Genomic DNA, 27,222 nt, shown 5'->3' on the forward strand with positions numbered 1-27,222 from the left:
AACAAAAACAAACAAATAATTTCGCCCCTCGGATGCAGACGTTATTAGGGCAAAGAAAAGAAAATTCGGCAATGGGGGTCTTAAAGCAAAACAGAAACAAAAACAAGCAAATGCAAGGGATCATAGGTTGTGCTAAACAAAAATAAACAAAAGTAAACAATAGCAGATGACATTGGGGTAGGATATTACAATAAACAAAAATAAACAAACATTTTACATATTTAGGTATTAAATAAAACACAAACAAACTAAATGAACAAAATGAAAGTAAAATATGGGAAAAGATAAAAAAGAATGGTGGATTTAACTATGGGGGTAAAGTGTTTTCCATAAGCTCTCTACTTCTTCTTGTTTTGGGGTATGTTGATGGTTCCTTGCCTTCCAGTTGATGAAGATGTAGGCAGCCAGAAGAGTAAACGCTTGCCGGAGATTCCCTATTGGCCCAAAATGACCACGAATCAGATCTTCTTTTGATGTCTTGCAGCCCTTTTGACGCATGATTCCTTCCAACCAGCTCCAAACGGTGAGGCATTCAGGACACTGGAACATCAGATGCTCATCGGTTTCGGGGTCTTGATGGCAGATTGGGCATTTTGCGTCCTTGTTGGGATCCAACCGATGGCATCTGGTCCTGGTAGGGAGAAGTCGCTGGTTGAACAGGAACATGGTCTCTCTGATGTTACTAGGAAGGGCTGCAGTCGCCTTCCAGATTCGTGGCCAATCCAGATTAGGCCTCAGGATCTCCAGCTTTCCCATTGTCGTCACCTCCAGGACCCAATGGTTGTAAGTTTTCCGATGAACCATTGGATTCCCCTGCACCAGGATTGAAGATGCAAAGAGTTGCTTGATTTGATGCAGGGGTTCCTGAAGGTAATAGGGCCTCTTCATGACTGCTACGGGTACGGTGTTGTCCTTGTAGAGTGGCAATAAGGTTCGGAGAGGGAAGGACATCCAATACCGAAGTAGAGAGCTTTCTGGGCTGTTGGGGCCTGTCAGGACTTTATACATGGGGCACAGGAAAAGGGAACGGTAAAACAGGTGTGTGTTGACCATTTCCAGTCCCCCTTGTTTGACAGTACGGTATATTACAGTTTTTTTCGGCCTTTCTACTTTTCCCATCCATAGGAACTTCATGACAGCCTTTGAAACCTGGTCAGCTATATTTGGATTAAAAGGTAATACCTGTGCAATATACACAGTTCCCGAGAGAGCCTTCGACTTGAGGAAAATCACCTTTTGGTAAATATTAAAACGTCGACAGGCATTCTCTCGCAGAATACCATTTAGAGAGCCGAATGCATCATTCCAGACCCTACCAGCTGTCTCGACTATGGAGTGAGAGAATTTAATTCCTAACAGGGACAATGTTGGTGCTGACACAAGCCACTCAAGAGGCCAAATTGATCTAGAGCTCCAAGTCCCGAGTCCCAGGGCTTTTGTTTTCTCCTTATTCATCCTTGCCTTTGTCCACTGACAGAACAAGTCAAGGACTTGTCCTGCCCTGGTAAAATCTTCGTCACATGAAATGAAAATGGTGACGTCATCCACAAAGGCTCTGACAGTGAGTTTTTCATTAAACAATGATATACCCTTGAGAGCTCGAGATAAACGCACAAGTAATGGCTCAATGTATAGAACGAAGAGATGGACAGATAGGGGGCATCCCTGGCGAATCGACTGAATATCATAAATCACCCCAGCCACCTCTGATCCGTTGAGGATTGACATTCCTGTTACAGAATACATAGTCTGTAACCAACGGACGAAAGTGGTGGGGTAACCCATAACATCCAGAATCCTCCAGAGGACTTCCCTGTTAACCAGGTCGTAGGCCTTTTCAAAGTCAACTCCAACAATGGCAGCGCCCATACCCCGAATCGAAGAGTTGGAAGAGTCATGACATCCCCGGTCATCAACGAATTGAATGACATCTCTGTAAAGACTTAAATTATCAAAAATCAATCTACCAGGTACCCCACCTTTTTGATGAGGCCCTATGGTAGAAGATAGTGTCTGCCTCAATCGTCTCGCTAAGACAGATGCCATGACTTTGTAGTCACAATTCAAAAGAGAAATTGGCCGAAAATTAGAAATTCCACAAAGTCCCGAAGACTTAGGAATTAGCCTGATCGCCCCTTGGCCCTGCGAAGACGTCAGAGTTTCCCTTTCCAAGATATGATTAAACATATCCAAGAAGTGGGGTGCGATCACGTCCCAAAATTCTACGTAAAACTCGTAAGGAATGCCATCGGTGCCAGGGGACTTGTTTGACTTCATTGCTATTAGAGCAGCTCTAATCTCAAGAAGGGAAATAGGTTCTGTTAGGTTTGGGGTTGGCTTAAAGCAATCTCTTACTCCTTCAAGGAACTCAGACCCTGCCAGTATGTCAGGAGAAGGTTGAGTCTTAAAAATTTTTGTAAAATGAGCAACAATTTCTGCTGAAATTTCCTCTTTGGTCGATAAGCAAGTGCCATTGGGGGCAATGATCTTATCAATGCAACATTTTCGATAATTATTCCTGGCACGATTTATGTGAAAAATACTTGCTTCCTCTACATCTGGCCCTTCGAAGCAGCGGGAACGAATCCCATACCCTTTGAGTGTGCTCTCCTCCCAAGACTTTGAGAATTTTCTCAACTGTTGAAAGGCAACCCAATCAAAGGTATCTGCTTCGGCCATTTCCTGTATGCAAGATTGATAGAAAAACTTAGTTTCTCTTATCAGCCTTGCTCTTTGCCTGGAATAATCCACCGAAATACGCTTGATACCTGGTTTCAGGACACTCTCCCACCAATTTGCTACATTACTTCCCCTAAGAGGATGATTAGCAGATTCCTGAATGAAATTGGTTACGTATTTCTGAAAACCTTCTTCTGACAAAATTGAAGTATTTAGTTTCCACAATCCGGCAGGTGGTCTGCTACGATTTGGGAGATCAAGATTGCAAGTAAGTGTGGATTGTACCGACTGATGGTCACTAATCGATAAAGGCTGCAAACAAATATTTAAAAATTTATCCGCAAACGATCGACTAGCATAAATCCTATCAAGCCTAGAAGAACCGTCGTGGTAATGGAAAGTGTGGCCCGGATCACTATGATTTAGCTTTTTCCAGATGTCTACCAGATCAAGACCAGTAACCATCTCCTTCAAAGCATAGCTAACAACACTACTTGGGACAGGGAGGGATTGGATATTTGCCCTATCTTGGATGTCGTCAACACAATTAAAATCGCCCATCAACACGAAGGGCAGTCGAGTGGTAACCGAGTAGGCAGGAACGGTTTGACGAAGAAAATTGTTTCTCTCATTCTTTACCTGCTTACCTGACGGGTCATAGATATTAGTAAACGTAAAACATTTTACGTCAATCGAGATAAGCCTTCCGTCAGGTTCCAGAAGCAGCCGAGAATACTCCAGACCATGTCTAATTAGAATGGCTGTTCCTTTTTTGTTAGGACCGACATTTGCTAGCAAGTGGTAACAGCTTTCAATAATTGGGCAAGAGTGAAAGGCTACCTCTTGAAGTCTTACGATATCTAAATTACCGTCCCTGCAGAAATTTAAAAGAATTTGACGTCGCTCGACTGATCGAATACCTAGCCAATTGCGCCACAAAGGCATATATATTATGATGCTACGACCATTTGAATGCGTTGCATGTATTCCAGTTCTTTACTCTGTCAATGAAGGGTTTCACAAACAGATGTTCAACCAAAAATTGGTAAAATCCTTACTGTATGTTTCTAGTCTTGTCTGTTCCTGGCTAGATCAGTCAGTAGAGCATGAGACTCTTAATCTCAGGCTCGTGGGTTCGACCCCCACGTTGGGCGTAATATGTCTCTTATTATGTTTTCTTGTGTATTATTTAACCCAATTGAACAGATCAACACATTTTGTGAAAAAAAGAATGCAAAATGTATACATTTGTGTTACTTACTATGCCATTGTGTGTTCCCATAGTGTAGCGGTTATCACGTCGGCCTAACACGCTGAAGGTCCTCAGTTCGATCCTGGGTGGGAACAGATATTATTCTAACTTACCTCGCTTTGATTTTATATATCGCTTTTTTCGATATAATAGCGATCGCGCTGTTATTCACTTGCAGACTGCGACCAAATGTGTTATGCTGATAGTTGTCAGGTCTTCACAGCGTTTGTCTTATCACGTTGAATATACTCGCTGAGGATTCTTAAACACTCATTTCCGTAGCTGCGAAATGTGTACGTATGAAGAAATTCCTATAAAAATGAATCGAGGTCTCTGCTCTTGCATTTCTACACTTTGCTATAATAAAATATTGATATTCAGTTATCGGATCAACCAATTTTTGTTTAAATAATATTTTCATTTAAATCATAATTAGAATAAAGTTTAAGCCAATTAATTTTTTTTTATTTGAATCGTTTTTTGAAGATTATTTTTTGTTTTTATTTTTATTTCTCAATTTTTGAATAAAATTAATCTGGACCATTAATTTTGAAAAATGAAAATTGTTCTTTAATAGAAATCGGCTCCAATTGGTTCTAGTCGGGGTTCCAGCCCCACCCCGAAAAAGCCAATTGGGGGACTACTGCGTCAACTGGGGTTAAACGAAATTAGCATTTTTCTTTCATTTTCGTTTTGATGTTTGATTCTATATTTTAAAACCAAATAATTAATAGGGAATCTGATTCCATGTTTCTGATTACGTGGAATCTATGATTTAGATTGCCTTCTGATTGGAATGAAAATGTATAACGATTAGACCGATGTCTGTTTACATATATAAAAACAATGCCTCACTCTGGCATGCAATTCTCTGACGAGGATCTTGGTTGCCACGTCTCTTATACAACATGTCTTTATGTGGTAGTGGGTCCCACAGTAACGTGCTGATCACGATATGCATTGTACGACGCTTGTATGCGGAGTAAGTTCCTATAACGGTAGCATTTGAAGTGCGCTAAGTGAGCATGTCGATGGTTGGTAAGTAGAAATTCGTTGAGGCGCGGCGCGTAGCATTATTACAGCTGTCCGCAGCTACTCTGCGTCGAAGGATAGGAATCGTTACCGTATTCTAGCGAAAATCAATTCATTATTGTGTCCTTGCTCATCTTCCGAACATTCTGTTTAATATTCTTACTTTTAAAATTTGATTTTATAAATTTAGTTATTTAATACTGACTTGTCATTTTTTAGGACAATCCAGATTACCAGTGACACTGTGATTTGTTTCCAGTAAGTTGCATGTGTGTAGTTTACTTGTAAAGCAAAATAATTTATTGGTCACCTATAACTAGACAGCGATGCTGTGGGAAAAGTTAAAAAGGTTTTCCAAAGCGATGTTGACATTTTGATTAAAGAAAAATTACGGCGTGGAAAAAAACTATTTCTTATGTACTATAGAACGCCCCTGGGTGGGCTTGAACCACCAGCCTTCCGGTTAACAGCCGAACACGCTAGCCAATTGCGCCACAAAGGCATATATATTATGATGCTACGAACATTTGAATGCGTTACATGTATTCCAGTTCTTTACTCTGTCAATGAAGGGTTTCACAAACAGATGTTCAACCAAAAATTGGTAAAATCCTTACTGTATGTTTCTAATATTGTCTGTGCCTGGCTAGCTCAGTCGGTAGAGCATGAGACTCTTAATCTCAGGGTCGTGGGTTCGATCCCCACGTTGGGCGTAATATGTCTCTTATTATGTTTTCTTGTGTATTATTTAACCCAATTGAACAGATCAACACATTTTGTGAAAAAAAGAATGCAAAATGTATACATTTGTGTTACTTACTATACCATTGTGTGTTCCCATAGTGTAGCGGTAATCACGTCGGCCTAACACGCTGAAGGTCCTCAGCTCGATCCTGGGTGGGAACAGATGTTATTCTAACTTACCTTGCTTTGATCGAATGTTTTCGATATATTAGCGATCGCGCTGTTATTCACTTGCAGACTGCGACCAAATGTGTTATGCTGATAGTTGTCAGGTCTTCACAGCGTTTGTCTTATCACGTTGAATATACTCGCTGAGGATTCTTAAACACTCATTTCCGTAGCTGCGAAATGTGTACGTATGAAGAAATTCACTATAAAAATGAATCGAGCTCTCTGCTCTTGCATTTCTACACTTTGCTATTGTCACGTGGAGATCACGTGACATACGCGTGAGATACACCCCATACTCACCTCCTTCTTGGAAACAAGCAAGGGCGAATGTACGAGTACATTCGACCTTGCTTTGTCTGAATGTTGCGGTAGCATCACAGGACGCTTGCACCTTCTCTAACGCTTCTGGGAAACAAGCAAGGGCGAATGTACTCGAACGTTCGGCCTTGCTTTGTAGTAAATGGTTAAGGGTATCTTCTTCTTTTGTAGAAACAAGCAAGGGCGGATGTACTCGTACAACCGATCTTGCTCAGTAATAAGTCATACGGGTTATCTCGATTGTTCGTAGAAACAGCAAGGGCGAAAGCACTCGATGATTCAACCTTGCTGTTCACCTACCATAAATAGGCGGGGTAGTGTCTCTTGAATGCAATGTTCTTACTTGACGTCTTACAGTGTGGACGTCCTAATACACTCGTGTTACACATCACCCCCAAGTGTAACAAATGGTGGAGATGCAGCATTACTAAGGAGACAAGGCAAGGAAGTTTATCTTATAGTATTATTCATTGTCAGAGGCGAAAATCGTTTAGGGGCTCTACCACAAGCGGTTTAACCAACGGGTTGTGCCAAATCTTAAATTGTTGGATACGGAGCCACGTTTTCGGCTGACAGTGGGTAAGACTATTTGGTTTCTATTAGCTTTCTTTCAAGGAAATCGTTTATTGCTGTGACAAGATTTTGAGGTATTGTAATGCAGAAAGACATTAATCATTTTTTTTTTGCCGGAGGTAAATGAGAAAGTCATCGAATCGACGTTGGCCTAGTTGTCCAAGGGATCCGAGCAGACGTTTACACCCTTTGCCTCCATCTACGCGCCCGGTACCGGAACAGCATCTGGAAGGAAAAACTGTTGAGCCGGACAGCACAGAGGACGTAGTGGGAAGTGGGCAGCGGATAATCCAGGCTGAAAAAGGTTGGAGAGTACTGCGAAAGATCTTGAAGAATCTTACGTAGACAAGAGTATTGAGGCAGTTAAAGAAGGTAGCGAAAAAAGTGAAGACGACGAGTTGGAGAGTACTGCGAAAGATCTTGAAGAATCTAACGTAGACAAGAGTATTGACGACGCACACGAAAGTAGTGAAGAAAGCGAAGAAGAGGAAAACTGGGATAGCACTGACGAGGAGCAGTTATTTGCAGATACCGATAGTGATTCAGGTACTGGCATTATGCCTCCTCAGATAAAGTTTTTGAGTCCCAAGGTCTTTAAGGCAACGCCGGAAGATGACGCCTTCGACTGGCTTGAGCGTTACGAGTCAACGGGAGCGTACAATCAATGGGGCGATACGGAGCTAAGGGCGAATTTCAGCATGTATCTGGATGGAGCCGCAAGAAAACGGTACCTGTGCTCCACACTTCCGACGGAGTGGCGTGATTTACCCATACGACCGGGGGTTGGCCTCAACGCAGCTGATCTTCCGGCAGTAACTGGAGTCAGAACACTGTTTTTGAAAGAATTTCAGCAACAAAACTACAAGCTGTTCCAGGAAACACGCTTGCGGAACCGGGTTCAAGGTATCGAAGAAGCGACAACTAACTACTATTACGATGTTATTGATCTTTGTAGGGTGGTGGATCCAAAAATGGCGGAAGCCACCAAAGTCGACTATCTTTTTGGGGGATTACGGCCCTCGTTGGTCGAAAAATTGTACCCGTTACAACCCAAAACAGGCGAAAAATTTTTAGAGGCGGTGAAACGGTTTACTGATGCCAAGCTCTTGGCCAATAGACGAAACTGGCCGGACGCGGTGCTCGGGGTGGCAGCAACCAGAGTGGCGGATGTTCCAATTGATTTCATTCGGACCCTTCCAAAACCAGCTCCAACTGTGGCTGATACGGAATTATGGAAAGTAATTAAAGAACTGCAAGGTGCGGTAGAAAGTTTGAAGATTCAAGCAACTCCACCTCCGAAGAGACCAGGAAACGAGAAGACAGTTACGTGGGGAGAGTCGGAGAGAATCTACAGAAACAATAACGGAGTACTCAAATGTTACTGTTGTAACGGAACGGGGCACATGGCCCGGAATTGTTGGGAGAATCCGCAATCTGCTCGTTTCCGACAACGATCCTACTCAGGTCCTCCTGGCCCACAGAGAGGGCCGTTGGGTCCTCCCGCGCCAATCAACATCGTGTCCCAGCTAGCCGAGACGACTGCAGATTCATCAACACAGGAGGAGATAAAGAAGCAACCTATCCTTAGACTAGATTTCAGCAAGCTGATCAGAGAAGAAGTCACTTGTGGAACACGGCAAGTAATGGCAGTCGTCGACACAGGGGCAGCACTGACAGTTATATCACCGGAGCTGCTACGTGCATCCCAGTTCGTGCTGCGTCCATGGGACGGACCGCGGGTGGTGATGGCTAATGGAGAACAAGCAACGTTGATGGGATCAGCCACCATTTCGGTCAACCACAAAATGGGAACAGCAAGTGGCGAAGCGGTGGTATTTGGGATGGACGGAATTGATTTGATTTTGGGCAATGATTTCCTGAAACAGTATGGCAAAGTACAAATCGATTATCGAGAGCCGAAGGCCTCAATTACTTTTGGAGATCAGCCTCTTGCAGCCATTACATCGCAGCGGACAGATCACCAAACACGGTCGGTTAAATTGATTACCAACGCTGATGTAACAATCCCTTCTTTCTCAGTGGCCAATGTGATGACAGTAGCACCAGCTTTACAGGCGGAGAACTTTTGTTTCGAACCATCAGGAAAACTTCTACAAACCAAGGGAGTGTCGGTGGGACACGCGTTACTGGCAGCCAAAGTGGATTTCACCCCGTTGGCCAATTTAACGTCGACTAGCGTGTGGATTCCAAAGGGGACGACATTAGGAGTCATCAGTGGCTACGACGGAGAAGTGCTGAGCTGTGGCCTAACGACAAAAAAAGAGAACTCCCCAATGACCAGACAACTAACAAAGGAAGAAGTGAATCAGCGGAGGACACTCATAGACGACCTCAAAAAACAAGTCAATCATGGCATTCCGAAAGACAAACGTGAAAAAATGTTCCAATTGCTAGAAGAAAATTTGGAATGTTTTGCGGCAAACGCTTCGGAAGTAGGCCGCTGCAACATATCCGAACACAACATTGAAACGGGAGATTCCCCGCCAATCCATCAGGCCCCGTATGCCAGCGCGTGGAAGGCTAGAACCATCGTGAACGAACAAGTAAAAAGTTTGGAAGAGGCGGGAATTATCGAAATTTCGGACAGCTCGTGGTCCGCACCGGTGGTGCTAATCAGAAAGAAGGATGGAACATGGAGATTCTGTGTCGATTACAGAAAGCTGAATTCAGTCACGAACGGGATGTTTATCCTCTACCAAGAATTGCGGATGTGCTGAGTCGATTGGAAGGAGCAGAATTTTTTTCCATCCTCGACTTACAAGCCGGATATCATCAGATTCCGGTGAGAGACGAGGACCGTCACAAGACTGCCTTCATTACGGCTGATGGGTTGTACCAGTTCAAGGTACTCCCATTTGGCCTATCGAACGGTCCCAGTTCATTCCAGCGGTCCATGGATATTATACTGGCCGGACTTCGATGGACAGCGTGCCTCGTCTACTTGGATGATGTCATAGTGTACTCGTCAACAATCGACCTCCATGTCGAACGACTAAGGTTGGTATTGGAGAGTTTAAAGAAAGCGGGCCTTAAGTTGAAGGTGTCCAAATGTCATTTTGCGGAAACCAGTTTGAAAGTATTAGGTCATGTAGTGGATGCGGATGGTATTCGTCCAGACCCGGACAAATTAGCAGCGGTAAAGGAGTTCCCACCGTGCAACGAAGGAAAGACGGTGGCTCTTAAAGTGAAGAAAGTACAGAGCTATCTTGGCCTGTGCTCTTATTATCGTCCACACATCAAAGATTTTTCTATAATTGCACGCCCGTTAATTTTGTTAACCAAAAAGGATGCAGTGTTTGATTGGGGTCCTGACCAGGAGTCCAGCTTCAACACACTGAAGCAAGCGCTGCTTGCAGCCCCAGTCCTGGCTCATCCGAATTATGACCTACCAATGGAAATCATTCCCGATGCCTGTGGCTACGGCATTGGTGCGGTATTGGCACAACGAGTGGAAGGGCAAGAACATCCGTTGGCCTATGCCAGCCGCCTGTTCAGCATCTCCGAAATAAACTACAGCATCACCGAGAAAGAATGCCTGGCCTTGGTTTGGGCCTTTAAAAAATTTAAAGGTTATGTATGGGGATGCAAGATCGTGGTAGTTACAGACCACCAGGCGCTGTGTTGGTTGTTAACCAAACGAGATCTCGCTGGACGGCTAGCCCGTTGGAGCTTGTCGATACAGGAGTATGACATCGAAATCCGGTATAGAAGTGGAAAACTCCATGACAACGCAGATTGCCTCTCGCGATGCCCTTTACCCGTGACCGAAGACCAAGAAGAAGATCGCTGTGTGGCCATTGGACTTGTGGGGAGTGGCAGATCGGTGGATTTTGGACCGGAGGAAGAATTCGTTGCGGAGCAGCGTCGGGTCCCGCGGTGGCGTCGTCTGATGGACCAGTTGGAAGCAGGTCGTGCAACGTTAAAAAACTTCTGTCTATTCAATGGGCGACTATGCTTACAGACCATTAAAAACGGTAAACAGTATCGTCGCCTGTGCGTCCCACGTTCCTTTCGGGAACGCGTCGTAAAGGCATACCATGACGACTTGATATCAGGGCATATGGGAGTTCGACGCACCCTAACGAAAATTGCTAATCGATTCTTTTGGGAGCGTTTGGCGATTGATGTTACGAATTATGTGCAATCATGTCCTAATTGCCAGGGTCGAAAAGGAGTGAACAAACGGCCAGCTGGTTTCCTGCAGTGTATTCAGGTGGCACGTCCATTTCAAAAGGTGGGAATCGACCTCTTAGGTCCGTTTCCCATGTCCAACACCGGAAATAAGATGATCATCGTTGCTGTTGACTACTTAACGAAGTGGGTGGAACTACGGGCCATGCCCAACGGAAAGGCGGATATGGTGGCAACATTTTTCGTTGAACAAATTGTGCTGCGTCATGGAGCACCGGAATCCATCATTTCGGATCAAGGGAAATGTTTTATAGCTGAGCTTACCCAAGAAGTCATGAAGAATCTTGGAACTAACCACAAGACAACGTCAAGTTACCATCCACAGGCAAACGGATTGGTTGAGCGGATGAATCACACCTTGGCGGCTATGCTCTCAATGTATGTTAGCGCGGACCATAGAGACTGGGACGAGGCATTACCTTACGTGTGTTTTGCTTACAACACGGCGCGGCAGGAATCTACGGGATATTCACCATTTTTTTTGCTTTACGGGCGTGAACCAATGTTACCTATTGATTTGGAATTAGGTGCGGATGCCAACCCTCGGCTGGTTACGTCGGGAACGGCTCCGGATTATGCAACCCAGGTTGTGACCGAATTGGCGAAGGCTCGAGCATTGGTGCACACGCGATTGGGAGTCGCCCAGGACAACCAGCGACGAGAGTATGACAGTCGCCACAGAGAGCTTCAATTTCAAGTAGGAGACCAAGTCCTGGTGTACAAACCCTTTCGAAAAGTAAAACGAGCAGAAAAATGGCTTCATCGCTGGCAAGGACCGTTCAAAGTGATCCGACAGACAACTCCCGTGAACTACGAAGTTAAGTTAAGTTCCGGATCAAGAAAATCGGAGATTGTGCACGTCATAAAGATGAAACTTTTTCACGACTTGGTCGAACGAGGTCCAAATTTGAACACGGAATCCACAGAGGCGACACGTGAGACACCTCTACCAAACGCCCCTCAACCACCTGTGAGGATTCATCGGGAGACGGGTACGGATAATGGAAACCACGGTGAGAGGGCTGCAGTTTTATCCGACAACAGCGTCCATCCAGTACCGTCATCTGGGGGAGTTCGTCAGCCAGAGACAGCAAGCAGGCCGGCCCGCCTCCCCACAAGGATACAGCCGGCTCGTCGAGCTGGTCGACCGAATCGTTACCTCGCTTTGTTGCTGCCTTACACAATTTCTGTATTGGCCTTTCTCGGGTCAGTCGAGACACCGTGATTTTCAATGAAAAGCCGGGTGTCGCGTTCGGAGAATCATTCTGGACAGTCATAACAGACCTCGATATACGACCGGCAGAGGCAGTGGTTCAGACATTGAAAGTGAGGCTGAAGGAGTACGCGGACATGGCCGTTAAATGCCGTGAAACAGGAAATCAACAAGGTGCATCGGCGGCCAAAAAACTTGATGTCAAGTGTCATTGGTTTGAACGTGAATTAAATCAATCCGAACATCGACTAGCAACTTTTCGGGACGCCATTGGTTCTCCTTCCAAACAACGTCGAGCAGTGATCGATGGCGGCGGATCAGCGTTAAAGTGGCTGTTCGGAGTAGCCACCCAGGCTGATCTCGCTGGATTGAATAAGAAGATCACCGGCCTTACACACCGGGAAAATGAAATAGTCCATTTGATGGACCAGCAGGCAACTGTAGTGAACGAATCACTTTGGGAGATCCGGACAAATACCAAGTTGATCCAGGAGTTGGAAGGACAAACGGCGGAACTAACAAAGAATTACAAAAATTTGCTTGGACGAATGGCAGAGCGTCAAGCTTACATGATCGAGTATTTCGATTTTTTCATCAATCTAGACACAGCATTCGAGTCGATGGAAGCGAGCCTGCAGTGGCTTCGAGACTTGGCAGACGCTCTTGACGAAGGGTTGGCCCTCTTGGCAAACGGCCGATTAGCGCCTCAGATATTTCCACCTGCTCAAATGGCTTCGGTGTTGAAAGCAGTTAATCGACAACTACCCTTGGGTTGGGCAGTATCGAGTGAAGAATTATGGGTGACCTATCGTGAAGCTATGGTGACGATGGCAGCGGTGGAGGGACGTTTTCGTCTCTTTATCAAAATTCCGATCTACGATCACGCACAGCAGTATACCCTGTTTGAAATTTTCAGTTTACCACGAGCAACAGACAATGGCACCCATGGAGTGGCGATCGGGGACCTACCGAATTTTCTGGCCGTTTCCACAGATTTGGAGACTTTTATTGAACTTTCGACTGCCGACGTTCGGGGTTGCAAACAATTGGAACGATTAATTTGTAATTTTCATACAGGTTTAGGAAAACGGGGAGCACGGAAATCCTGTGCGATTTCGTTATTCACCAATGACGCCAACCGTAAGCTAACGCAATGCAGACAACAATTTAAAGAATGGAAAGGATCCGAAGTAGCTTATCTTGGAGAGAATCGCTGGGTGTTCTCAGCCGTTACAGCTCATGAGGTGGTGTTCTCATGTCCGATCGGCAGCAGCCAAGGGCCCCCGCAATCACTCTTGCTGCCTCCGTTTGGGATTTTTGATGTCCCTCCTGGATGTACGGCTCGAACGGAAGACTGGGTCTTCCCCGCCAGTTTAGACGGACGATTGGAGGCCTTGTTAGATCCTCTGGTGGCACCCACGCTGGCCGCAGTGGGGTTTAATGTAACAACGTTCAAATCGGTCGCCATCATTGAGCTCCCGAAGGCGAATGCCACATCAATTAATTTTATCAGCGACCTACTGCGCCGAAACGACGGCGCTCGTGCGTCGTCTGAAATGACAGGATTCCAGATTCAAGAGTTAATGAAGAAGACGACCGAAGAATTTCAGCTGTCGGAGCCAAGATATCCGTTTGAACTTCTGATCATGTTACTATTACTAGTGGTCGCAACAACTTATCTCAGTTACCAAACTGTTTGGCTGAGAGGCCGTATGAGGGCCCACGAACAATTAGATGTTCAAGACGATCACTTCCTACCGCACCTCGAACAGGTGGCGGAGGTTTGACACGACATTTCCTTTTTTTTAAATGTTTCTTTTGGGGTGTTCGTTTTGAATTTTTTGTTTTCGGGATTTTTTTTTGTTCTTTATTTTGGTGTGTTGGGTTTTCTGATTTAGGGTTTTAGGACTTTTTGGGGGTTACCGTTCTGGGGGTTTTATTTTTATCAAGCAGTCGGGTCGACCGCCTTCACGAGGGGGGATCTGTCACGTGGAGATCACGTGACATACACGTGAGATACACCCCACACTCACGTCCTTCTTGGAAACAAGCAAGGGCGAAATGTACGAGTACATTCGACCTTGCTTTGTCTGAATGTTGCGGTAGCATCACAGGACGCTTGCACCTTCTCTAAAGCTTCGGGGAAACAAGCAAGGGCGAATGTACTCGAACGTTCGGCCTTGCTTTGTAGTAAATGGTTAAGGGTATCTTCTTCTTTTGTAGAAACAAGCAAGGGCGGATGTACTCGTACAACCGACCTTGCTCAGTAATAAGTCATACGGGTTATCTCGATTGTTCGTAGAAACAGCAAGGGCGAAAGCACTCGATGATTCAACCTTGCTGTTCACCTACCATAAATAGGCGGGGTAGTGTCTTTTGAATGCAATGTTCTTACTTGACGTCTTACAGTGTGGACGTCCTAATACACTCGTGTTACACATCACCCCCAAGTGTAACACTATAATAAAATATTGATATTCAGTTATCGGATCAACCAATTTTTGTTTAAATAATATTTTCATTTAAATCATAATTAGAATAAAGTTTTAGCCAATTAATTTTTTTTTATTTGAATCGTTTTTTGAAGATTATTTTTTGTTTTTATTTTTATTTCTCAATTTTTGAATAAAATTAATCTGGACCATTAATTTTGAAAAATGAAAATTGTTCTTTAATAGAAATCGGCTCCAATTGGTTCTAGTCGGGGTTCCAGCCCCACCCCGAAAAAGCCAATTGGGGGACTACTGCGTCAACTGGGGTTAAACGAAATTAGCATTTTTCTTTCATTTTCGTTTTGATGTTTGATTCTATATTTTAAAACCAAATAATTAATAGGGAATCTGATTCTATGTTTCTGATTACGTGGAATCTATGATTTAGATTGCCTTCTGATTGGAATGAAAATGTATAACGATTAGACCGATGTCTGTTTACATATATAAAAACAATGCCTCACTCTGGCATGCAATTCTCTGACGAGGATCTTGGTTGCCACGTCTCTTATACAACATGTCTTGATGTGGTAGTGGGTCCCACAGTAACGTGCTGATCACGATATGCATTGTACGACGCTTGTATGCGGAGTAAGTTCCTATAACGGTAGCATTTGAAGTGCGCTTAGTGAGCATGTCGATGGTTGGTAAGTAGAAATTCGTTGAGGCGCGGCGCGTAGCATTATTACAGCTGTCCGCAGCTACTCTGCGTCGAAGGATAGGAATCGTTACCGTATTCTAGCGAAAATCAATTCATTATTGTGTCCTTGCTCATCTTCCGAACATTCTATTTAATATTCTTACTTTTAAAATTTGATTTTATAAATTTAGTTATTTAATACTGACTTGTCATTTTTTAGGACAATCCAGATTACCAGTGACACTGTGATTTGTTTCCAGTAAGTTGCATGTGTGTAGTTTATTTGTAAAGCAAAATAATTTATTGGTCACCTATAACTAGACAGCGATGCTGTGGAAAAGTTAAAAGGTTTTCCAAAGCGATGTTGACATTTTGATTAAAGAAAAATTACGGCGTGGAAAAAAACTATTTCTTATGTACTATAGAACGCCCCTGGGTGGGCTTGAACCACCAGCCTTCCGGTTTTTTTTTATATTTAAACGATTTATTGTCACAAGTAAGATTTAAATTGTTTTACAGATACGTTGGGGCATTTGTGGCATTTGTGACATAAGTTGCATGTTGTGGCAAAGGAGGAAAATTACAGTGAACTAATTACATTTCGAGGCGGAATTGATGGAGGACAAATGATTTTGGTGGAGATGAAGATTAACAATATGACATCTGGAGGGATGGGGGGGGTTCCAAGAGATAATAATTATGATGGGAGAAACTTGTTGTATGAAGGAAAGAAGGTATCTGTGGAGAAAGTTTTGTAGGAATATTTAGGGTTTAGAAGGTGACGTCTGTGGAGAGTTTTTTGAATGAAGGAGGCGTGACCAGAGAGACTATATTTCCTTTATGGCTGGGGTGAAGTTTTGGCTGCGGCCAGTCCAGACGGTGATTATTTAGGATTGGATGAGGGCCAGTATTTTCTTTTTATTGGGCCCATTTCCAACGTCTCCATTGATTGCTGATTTCAATGGTTTTAGACATCCGAGTTTTGTCAATTGAATACGGAGCCATAAACTGATGTCAACCTTCTCTTTACAAAGTAACATTAGATGGTCGTCAGTTTCTTGGCCAGCATTGCATAGAGGGCATTGGTCGTTGTTTGAAAGATTGAGACTATTGAGACGCATTTTGGTGGGAAGCTGGTTATGGTTAAAATCCCAGACCAGTTCGGCGTTTTTCCCTTTGATTTTGGCCACCCAACGCCAGATGGAAGCCCAGTCAAGGTCCGGTTTCGCAATCTCTGTTCTCCCTGGCGATATGTTAGCGATCAGGTGATTGTAGGTGGCGCGGTGATTCGATACAGTTGACGATGTGAAGATGCCAGCTTTAAGTAGATCGGTGATGGTTGAAAGTGAGGTAGTGAAGTATGGATGCGATGAATGGGTTGCATTAAACCTAGGCTGGGTGATTTGTGGAAGGAGGTTCTTGAGATGTGGCCCCAACCAATAAACAGTTGCAGTTCTCTCAATAGCCTCGGGGTGGATGAAAGATTTGAAAATTTGCCGAGTGAAAAGGGACAGAAAGAATGGAAAAAGTAAAGTGACACCAAGCCCACCTTGAAGCCGGGGGCGGATCAAAACATTTAGGGGTGGGTGCTCTCTTCGTTGTGCCCAAAGGAATTTGTTGCATTTTTGTTGGAGGAGAAGGGCTTGGGTTTTGTTGCAGGGAAGTACGTGGGCTATATGAACAAGTTGTGACAAAACATGTTGTTTAATGAAAAGGATGCGACCATAAAAAGTGAAATGACGGTGTGTGTTTTTGATGAGAATATTTTGGATGATGTTGAGCCAGGATGGATGGATTTTGGATGAGGCTGTCTTTGCCAATTGTCTTTAACTGTTTTTTTGGTTTCGGAAGAAAAAGTAATTCCGAGAATTTTTAATTCATCTACTTGAGTTATCCAATCATATGGCCATTTACTTTTAGAATATGATTGTTTTAAATTGCCTCTATGGGGAATCGAACTTTTAACCTCAGGAACCCCAGCCGACACCGCTGCCCACTGTGTCACTACGGGTCGAGAAGTTTTATGCAGGGTCCAGATGCCTAGACCAAGTAATTTTGTCTTCCCCTTGTTAATACGTGCATTTGTCCAGGCACAAAATTCCAGAATAATCTCGCATGCACGACGTACATCTTTCATTGATGAGGCAAAAACTACAAGATCATCTACATATGCACGAACTTGGATGCGTTTTCCGTAGTGTTCAATTCCGTCAATACCCCTAGACAAGCAAACTAAAAGCGGTTCAATATAGAGGGCAAACAGATGGACTGACAGAGGGCACCCCTGCCGCACGGATTGTGCATTGTCCACAGTACCGACTATGTCATTACCGTTCAATGGGCATAGTTCAGTTATACTGTACAGTGTTTTTAACCAATCAACAAACAGGGGAGGGTAGCCCATGGCTGTCATCACTTCCCACAGTACGTCTCGATTGACAAGGTCATATGCTTTCTCCAAATCATACGCGATAATGGCGGCCGGTTTGAGGGAAGATACTTCTTTTGATTTACGGCCTGTATTATCGATGACATCTCGAATTAAACACAAGCTGTCAAAGATATAGCGGCCGGGTACACCACCTTTTTGATGTGAATCTAGAGAGTTTTGAAGAGAATTTCTCAGACGAAAAGCCAATACTGACGCGATTAACTTGTAATCGGTATTTAACAATGAAATTGGCCGGTAATCTGTGATTTTACTCGGTGCTGGGATATTTGGGACTAATCTAATAGCTGCCCTTCCCTGCGACGGTTGAAGTTTTCTTTTGTCGAGGACACAAATCATCATCTCTAGAAAATGAACACCAATAACATCCCAGAATTTTAAATAAAACTCAAAGGGAATGCCATCTGTACCTGGGGCCTTGTTCTTTTTAGTTGCCCTAAGTGCGTTGTTAATTTCCTCTACTGTAAATGGAGACACTAGAGGATTGTCACTCTCCGGGATCGAACCTAGTACTCCTCGATTAAACGCTTGAGCGTTTAACGACTGAGCTACTACTGATACACCCGGGTCGTTTTTAGTGGGTTTTGTGCGGTTAAGTGCACCTCTAATCCCTTCTATAAATTTTCCAGCTAATTGGTTATTAGGGGCGGGCTGATTCTGAAAGATTCCACTGAAATGTTTAATTATTTCTAGGTTAATTTGCTCAGATTGGGTAATTTTACAGTTATCATTAGTTTTGAGCTGGGTGATCAGAGACTTCTGGAAATTACTCGTTGACTTGTTCATATGAAAGGTAGATGTCTCTTCTTCGGCTGTACTTTGAACGCGTGAACGTATTGCAAATCCCCTCAATGCTTCTCGCTCCCAGGCTAGAAACTCACGTTTCAACTCCATGTAGCGCGCATGATTGAGATTTGCATTGTTCACGGTTTCTTTTAGTTGATGTTGGAGTAATTTCCGTTTGACTCTCTGGTCACAGATTCTCTTTTTACAATAATTAATTGATAAACGCCTGAGGCCAGGTTTGAAAATGTTTTCCCACCAGTGGTCTACGTTTCCAATACGGGATGTATGTTGGGACATTTCTTCAATAAAGACGTGCACCAATTTTATGTATTCTTCCTCCTCGAGGATTGATGTGTTGAGTTTCCATAAAACCCTTGACTTGTTTCTCACTACACGAGGAGGGGTGGTACTGTTTATATACCCTACGATTGGTCTGTGATCCCCGAGTGGTAACTCGTGCAAATGGATATCAGAAAATTTAACGTGGTGCTGACAATAAATTCGGTCTAATCTAGCCTGGCTAGTCGCACAAAAGTACGTCCAACAAGGTTCATTTTTCCGAATATCTCTCCAGACATCTGTTAATGAAAGGGCTTTTACTAAATCTCGGAGGGGTTCTAGTAGTGCTAGTCTAATTTTAGGTGGTGTTGTCTTGCTACTTTTCCGGTCATCGATCTCGTCAACGGCATTAAAATCTCCCAATATAATTGCTGGTGCCTTATACTGGGCAACATAAGCCGGAATAGTTTCCCGGAGGAAAGAATCCCTATAAGTTTTATTTTGGTCACCAGATGGGGCGTAAATACACACAAAAGCAAAACCCTTTACTTCCATGGCTATCAACCTCCCCTCCGGTTCAAACAAAATGTTGTTGACGCTCAGGCCGTGTCGTACTAGGATGGCTGTCCCATGTTTTCTAGGGCCGAGGTTTGTGTGCATCTGGTAATGGTTAGTAAATACGGTGTTATAGTGGAAAACTACTTCTTGCAAACATATAATATCAAGTTTTTGATGTAAAAAGAAATTGAGCATTATTTGAAGTTTGTCAGGTGACGATATTCTGTTGATATTATATGTCGCGATGTTAATCATGATTAAAATTTAAAATTGGGTTTTGGGGATTGGGTCTTGTTATCGTTGCCCTTTTTCCTTCTAACGACCTCCATTGCTTTGAGAGTTTTATCTGCTATAGAAGTCGATTGAGTGCTGAGGGGGACGCCCAAAGATTCCTGAGTTTCGCTCACATGACTAGCCTTCTGGCTGTCAAGTGACCGTTGGCCAGGCTGAATACTCCCATCAGAAAAGGAAAAGTCTTCCTCAGGGTTTGAAACCGAACACAGCTCGGTTGCATCCATCTCTTCATCCACATCGTTATCCATCTGATCTATCATGGATGGAATAGATGGTACTCCAGGTGCAATTGTATCGGGTGGCACATCGTCCCCCCCCCCGTAAAGGTGAGAAAAGAATTGGTGTCCACACCCGGTATCGAAACTGAAACCTCTCGAGTCAGAGACCCGAGTTCAACCAAACGAGCTACATCAGATTCAATTTCCTCAGCTTCCTCGACGGGGGAATGGGAAGAGGCAGTACGACTCCTTTTTTTTATTGTTTTTGTTGGTCACGGAATTCCCTCGTCTCTTTCATTTTCTTTTTCCTTACCGAATAAGACACCACAGACGAATCCACACAGCTAGTGTCTTCAGCGTCAGAATCGGTGTCAGAAAGAGACTCAGCTTCATCGGGTTTCGAAATTGGATCCTCCGGAGCTTTATCAAAAACGACAACAGGCGACATCGTTGACCTCTGGGCTAACTCGGGAAATGAATCAGCGTCAACAGTTGGAGCAATTGGCATTTTCCCGCATCCAGTCGGCCCTGTCTCCTGGGGCTTCCTAACAATTTTAACTGTCCCACGATTTGTTAGTACACTACTATAGCTACGTGTTCCCATGGGGCCTTCTAAAATGGTGCTGGGGGTGGTTAAACTACGGGGTTGCTTGGGGCAATTAGCTAAGACATGGGTGGGAGAATCACACATGCGGCATGTGTGCATTTGTCCTGCATAAGACACCATTAGTGGATCCTTGTAGCTTCCAAAGGTGATAAAAGATGGGATGCCCTTGTGGATCTCCATATCCACATTGACAACTCCAGTCTTTATCCCGTTCCACCTTGGAAGCGACCTATCCTGATACGTGTCCCAAAACACCCGAGAAATCACTCCAAACTCGCGCAATCTCTTGTTTAGCAGGCTAAGGTCATCATCGAATTTGAAATGTTGAATTCTAACGCGTACGAGGTTAACTGACCTATCTCTAACTCGAATTCGGACCTCCTTGCCACTAATGACTACAGATTCTTTTGCACTAAATTTATTCAAGAATTCAATATGGTTTTTGACGGTCTTGAACCCAATTCGGAAAACGCAAAAGGCTCGCCCTGGTAGACGAGAAACAGCATCAAAGATGCTGTCAGATTCATTACTATCATGCTCGAAACATTCGTAGAATTCATGCCTGGTCACTTCAGTATTACCAAAAGAGATTTCGGCAGTACGTGGCCAGACGTCTGGGGATTCCGTTCCCATTTTACCCACAACAAAGGGGCAAAAAGGCGGGAAAAATGCAAAAAAGAAAAAAAAACCAATACCAAAATGGCGCCTTAACAAACAAACAAGGGAAACAAAACGAATTACAAGATCCAATACAACCAGAAGAGAGAGAGAAAAAAAAAACAAAACAGTTTCTTTGGACTCACCGCAAGATGTCACTCTTAGGAGATCAGTTAGACACGTCTGTTAACAGCCGAACGCGCTAGCCAATTACGCCACAAAGGCATATATATTATGATGCTACGAACATTTGAATGCGTTACATGTATTCCAGTTCTTTACTCTGTCAATGAAGGGTTTCACAAACAGATGTTCAACCAAAAATTGGTAAAATCCTTACTGTATGTTTCTAATATTGTCTGTGCCTGGCTAGCTCAGTCGGTAGAGCATGAGACTCTTAATCTCAGGGTCGTGGGTTCGACCCCCACGTTGGGCGTAATATGTCTTGTGTATTATTTAACCCAATTGAACAGATCAACACATTTTGTGAAAAAAAGAATGCAAAATGTATACATTTGTGTTACTTACTATGCCATTGTGTGTTCCCATAGTGTAGCGGTTATCACGTCGGCCTAACAAGCTGAAGGTCCTCAGTTCGATCCTGGGTGGGAACAGATGTTATTCTAACTTACCTCGCTTTGATCGAATGTTTTCGATATATTAGCGATCGCGCTGTTATTCACTTGCAGACTGCGACCAAATGTGTTATGCTGATAGTTGTCAGGTCTTCACAGCGTTTGTCTTATCACGTTGAATATACTCGCTGAGGATTCTTAAACACTCATTTCCGTAGCTGCGAAATGTGTACGTATGAAGAAATTCACTATAAAAATGAATCGAGGTCTCTGCTCTTGCATTTCTACACTTTGCTATAATAAAATATTGATATTCAGTTATCGGATCAACCAATTTTTGTTTAAATAATATTTTCATTTAAATCATAATTAGAATAAAGTTTTAGCCAATTAATTTCTTTTATTTGAATCGTTTTTTGAAGATTATTTTTTGTTTTTATTTTTATTTCTCAATTTTTGAACAAAATTAATCTGGACCATTAATTTTGAAAAACGAAAATTGTTCTTTAATAGAAATCGGCTCCAATTGGTTCTAGTCGGGGTTCCAGCCCCACCCCGAAAAAGCCAATTGGGGGACTACTGCGTCAACTGGGGTTAAACGAAATTAGCATTTTTCTTTCATTTTCATTTTGATGTTTGATTCTATATTTTAAAACCAAATAATTAATAGGGAATCTGATTCTATGTTTCTGATTACGTGGAATCTATGATTTAGATTGCCTTCTGATTGGAATGAAAATGTATAACGATTAGACCGATGTCTGTTTACATATATAAAAACAATGCCTCACTCTGGCATGCAATTCTCTGACGAGGATCTTGGTTGCCACGTCTCTTATACAACATGTCTTGATGTGGTAGTGGGTCCCACAGTAACGTGCTGATCACGATATGCATTGTACGACGCTTGTATGCGGAGTAAGTTCCTATAACGGTAGCATTTGAAGTGCGCTAAGTGAGCATGTCGATGGTTGGTAAGTAGAAATTCGTTGAGGCGCGGCGCGTAGCATTATTACAGCTGTCCGCAGCTACTCTGCGTCGAAGGATAGGAATCGTTACCGTATTCTAGAGAAAATCAATTCATTATTGTGTCCTTGCTCATCTTCCGAACATTCTGTTTAATATTCTTACTTTTAAAATTTGATTTTATAAATTTAGTTATTTAATACTGACTTGTCATTTTTTAGGACAATCCAGATTACCAGTGACACTGTGATTTGTTTCCAGTAAGTTGCATGTGTGTAGTTTACTTGTAAAGCAAAATAATTTATCGGTCACCTATAACTAGACAGCGATGCTGTGGGAAAAGTTAAAAAGGTTTTCCAAAGCGATGTTGACATTTTGATTAAAGAAAAATTACGGCGTGGAAAAAAACTATTTCTTATGTACTATAGAACGCCCCTGGGTGGGCTTGGACCACCAGCCTTCCAATTAACAGCCGAACGCGCTAGCCAATTGCGCCACAAAGGCATATATATTATGATGCTACGAACATTTGAATGCGTTACATGTATTCCAGTTCTTTACTCTGTCAATGAAGGGTTTCACAAACAGATGTTCAACCAAAAATTGGTAAAATCCTTACTGTATGTTTCTAACATTGTCTGTGCCTGGCTAGCTCAGTCGGTAGAGCATGAGACTCTTAATCTCAGGGTCGTGGGTTCGACCCCCACGTTGGGCGTAATATGTCTCTTATTATGTTTTCTTGTGTATTATTTAACCCAATTGAACAGATCAACACATTTTGTGAAAAAAAGAATGCAAAATGTATACATTTGTGTTACTTACTATGCTATTGTGTGTTCCCATAGTGTAGCGGTTATCACGTCGGCCTAACACGCTGAAGGTCCTCAGTTCGATCCTGGGTGGGAACAGATGTTATTCTAACTTACCTCGCTTTGATCGAATGTTTTCGATATATTAGCGATCGCGCTGTTATTCACTTGCAGACTGCGACCAAATGTGTTATGCTGATAGTTGTCAGGTCTTCACAGCGTTTGTCTTATCACGTTGTATATACTCGCTGAGGATTCTTAAACACTCATTTCCGTAGCTGCGAAATGTGTACGTATGAAGAAATTCACTATAAAAATGAATCGAGGTCTCTGCTCTTGCATTTCTACACTTTGCTATAATAAAATATTGATATTCAGTTATCGGATCAACAAATTTTTGTTACAATAATATTTTCATTTAAATCATAATTAGAATAAAGTTTTAGCCAATTAATTTCTTTTATTTGAATCGTTTTTTGAAGATTATTTTTTGTTTTTATTTTTATTTCTCAATTTTTGAACAAAATTAATCTGGACCATTAATTTTGAAAAACGAAAATTGTTCTTTAATAGAAATCGGCTCCAATTGGTTCTAGTCGGGGTTCCAGCCCCACCCCGAAAAAGCCAATTGGGGGACTACTGCGTCAACTGGGGTTAAACGAAATTAGCATTTTTCTTTCATTTTCATTTTGATGTTTGATTCTATATTTTAAAACCAAATAATTAATAGGGAATCTGATTCTATGTTTCTGATTACGTGGAATCTATGATTTAGATTGCCTTCTGATTGGAATGAAAATGTATAACGATTAGACCGATGTCTGTTTACATATATAAAAACAATGCCTCACTCTGGCATGCAATTCTCTGACGAGGATCTTGGTTGCCACGTCTCTTATACAACATGTCTTGATGTGGTAGTGGGTCCCACAGTAACGTGCTGATCACGATATGCATTGTACGACGCTTGTATGCGGAGTAAGTTCCTATAACGGTAGCATTTGAAGTGCGCTAAGTGAGCATGTCGATGGTTGGTAAGTAGAAATTCGTTGAGGCGCGGCGCGTAGCATTATTACAGCTGTCCGCAGCTACTCTGCGTCGAAGGATAGGAATCGTTACCGTATTCTAGAGAAAATCAATTCATTATTGTGTCCTTGCTCATCTTCCGAACATTCTGTTTAATATTCTTACTTTTAAAATTTGATTTTATAAATTTAGTTATTTAATACTGACTTGTCATTTTTTAGGACAATCCAGATTACCAGTGACACTGTGATTTGTTTCCAGTAAGTTGCATGTGTGTAGTTTACTTGTAAAGCAAAATAATTTATCGGTCACCTATAACTAGACAGCGATGCTGTGGGAAAAGTTAAAAAGGTTTTCCAAAGCGATGTTGACATTTTGATTAAAGAAAAATTACGGCGTGGAAAAAAACTATTTCTTATGTACTATAGAACGCCCCTGGGTGGGCTTGAACCACCAGCCTTCCGGTTAACAGCCGAACGCGCTAGCCAATTGCGCCACAAAGGCATATTTATTATGATGCTACGAACATTTGAATGCGTTACATGTATTCCAGTTCTTTACTCTGTCAATGAAGGGTTTCACAAACAGATGTTCAACCAAAAATTGGTAAAATCCTTACTGTATGTTTCTAACATTGTCTGTGCCTGGCTAGCTCAGTCGGTAGAGCATGAGACTCTTAATCTCAGGGTCGTGGGTTCGACCCCCACGTTGGGCGTAATATGTCTCTTATTATGTTTTCTTGTGTATTATTTAACCCAATTGAACAGATCAACACATTTTGTGAAAAAAGAATGCAAAATGTATACATTTGTGTTACTTACTATGCTATTGTGTGTTCCCATAGTGTAGCGGTTATCACGTCGGCCTAACACGCTGAAGGTCCTCAGTTCGATCCTGGGTGGGAACAGATGTTATTCTAACTTACCTCGCTTTGATCGAATGTTTTCGATATATTAGCGATCGCGCTGTTATTCACTTGCAGACTGCGACCAAATGTGTTATGCTGATAGTTGTCAGGTCTTCACAGCGTTTGTCTTATCACGTTGAATATACTCGCTGAGGATTCTTAAACACTCATTTCCGTAGCTGCGAAATGTGTACGTATGAAGAAATTCACTATAAAAATGAATCGAGGTCTCTGCTCTTGCATTTCTACACTTTGCTATAATAAAATATTGATATTCAGTTATCGGATCAACAAATTTTTGTTACAATAATATTTTCATTTAAATCATAATTAGAATAAAGTTTTAGCCAATTAATTTCTTTTATTTGAATCGTTTTTTGAAGATTATTTTTTGTTTTTATTTTTATTTCTCAATTTTTGAACAAAATTAATCTGGACCATTAATTTTGAAAAACGAAAATTGTTCTTTAATAGAAATCGGCTCCAATTGGTTCTAGTCGGGGTTCCAGCCCCACCCCGAAAAAAGCCAATTGGGGGACTACTGCGTCAACTGGGGTTAAACGAAATTAGCATTTTTCTTTCATTTTCATTTTGATGTTTGATTCTATATTTTAAAACCAAATAATTAATAGGGAATCTGATTCTATGTTTCTGATTACGTGGAATCTATGATTTAGATTGCCTTCTGATTGGAATGAAAATGTATAACGATTAGACCGATGTCTGTTTACATATATAAAAACAATGCCTCACTCTGGCATGCAATTCTCTGACGAGGATCTTGGTTGCCACGTCTCTTATACAACATGTCTTGATGTGGTAGTGGGTCCCACAGTAACGTGCTGATCACGATATGCATTGTACGACGCTTGTATGCGGAGTAAGTTCCTATAACGGTAGCATTTGAAGTGCGCTAAGTGAGCATGTCGATGGTTGGTAAGTAGAAATTCGTTGAGGCGCGGCGCGTAGCATTATTACAGCTGTCCGCAGCTACTCTGCGTCGAAGGATAGGAATCGTTACCGTATTCTAGAGAAAATCAATTCATTATTGTGTCCTTGCTCATCTTCCGAACATTCTGTTTAATATTCTTACTTTTAAAATTTGATTTTATAAATTTAGTTATTTAATACTGACTTGTCATTTTTTAGGACAATCCAGATTACCAGTGACACTGTGATTTGTTTCCAGTAAGTTGCATGTGTGTAGTTTACTTGTAAAGCAAAATAATTTATCGGTCACCTATAACTAGACAGCGATGCTGTGGGAAAAGTTAAAAAGGTTTTCCAAAGCGATGTTGACATTTTGATTAAAGAAAAATTACGGCGTGGAAAAAAACTATTTCTTATGTACTTTAGAACGCCCCTGGGTGGGCTTGAACCACCAGCCTTCCGGTTAACAGCCGAACGCGCTAGCCAATTGCGCCACAAAGGCATATTTATTATGATGCTACGAACATTTGAATGCGTTACATGTATTCCAGTTCTTTACTCTGTCAATGAAGGGTTTCACAAACAGATGTTCAACCAAAAATTGGTAAAATCCTTACTGTATGTTTCTAACATTGTCTGTGCCTGGCTAGCTCAGTCGGTAGAGCATGAGACTCTTAATCTCAGGGTCGTGGGTTCGACCCCCACGTTGGGCGTAATATGTCTCTTATTATGTTTTCTTGTGTATTATTTAACCCAATTGAACAGATCAACACATTTTGTGAAAAAAGAATGCAAAATGTATACATTTGTGTTACTTACTATGCTGTTGTGTGTT

The 27,222-nt window shown here is 42.4% G+C and overlaps 2 protein-coding genes and 1 non-coding gene across 3 annotated transcripts; 1 reads left to right on the top strand and 2 right to left on the bottom strand.

Moving 5' to 3' along the window:
• Positions 1-303: 303 nt before the first annotated feature.
• Positions 304-1,019, bottom strand: LOC123475662. Its single transcript, XM_045178662.1, has one exon. It carries the CDS (start codon positions 1,006-1,008, stop codon positions 304-306), a length of 705 nt encoding a protein of 234 aa, XP_045034597.1. The 5' UTR covers positions 1,009-1,019.
• A 4,584-nt stretch (positions 1,020-5,603) lies between these two features.
• Trnak-cuu lies at positions 5,604-5,676 on the top strand. Its single transcript has one exon. It is a non-coding gene; the product is annotated as a tRNA-Lys (tRNA).
• A 10,537-nt stretch (positions 5,677-16,213) lies between these two features.
• On the bottom strand, positions 16,214-21,150 carry LOC123475663. The gene is made up of 6 exons (XM_045178663.1): positions 21,019-21,150; positions 20,826-20,912; positions 18,186-18,309; positions 17,715-17,843; positions 17,500-17,558; positions 16,214-16,792 (listed from the first exon to the last, which is right to left on the bottom strand). Exons 1-6 carry the CDS (start codon positions 21,148-21,150, stop codon positions 16,214-16,216), a joined length of 1,110 nt encoding a protein of 369 aa, XP_045034598.1.
• Positions 21,151-27,222: the final 6,072 nt, after the last annotated feature.

The sequence above is a fragment of the Daphnia magna genome, linkage group LG9 (assembly GCF_020631705.1).
Source record: "Daphnia magna isolate NIES linkage group LG9, ASM2063170v1.1, whole genome shotgun sequence".
In the NCBI taxonomy this organism is placed as follows: Eukaryota; Metazoa; Arthropoda; class Branchiopoda; order Diplostraca; family Daphniidae; genus Daphnia; species Daphnia magna.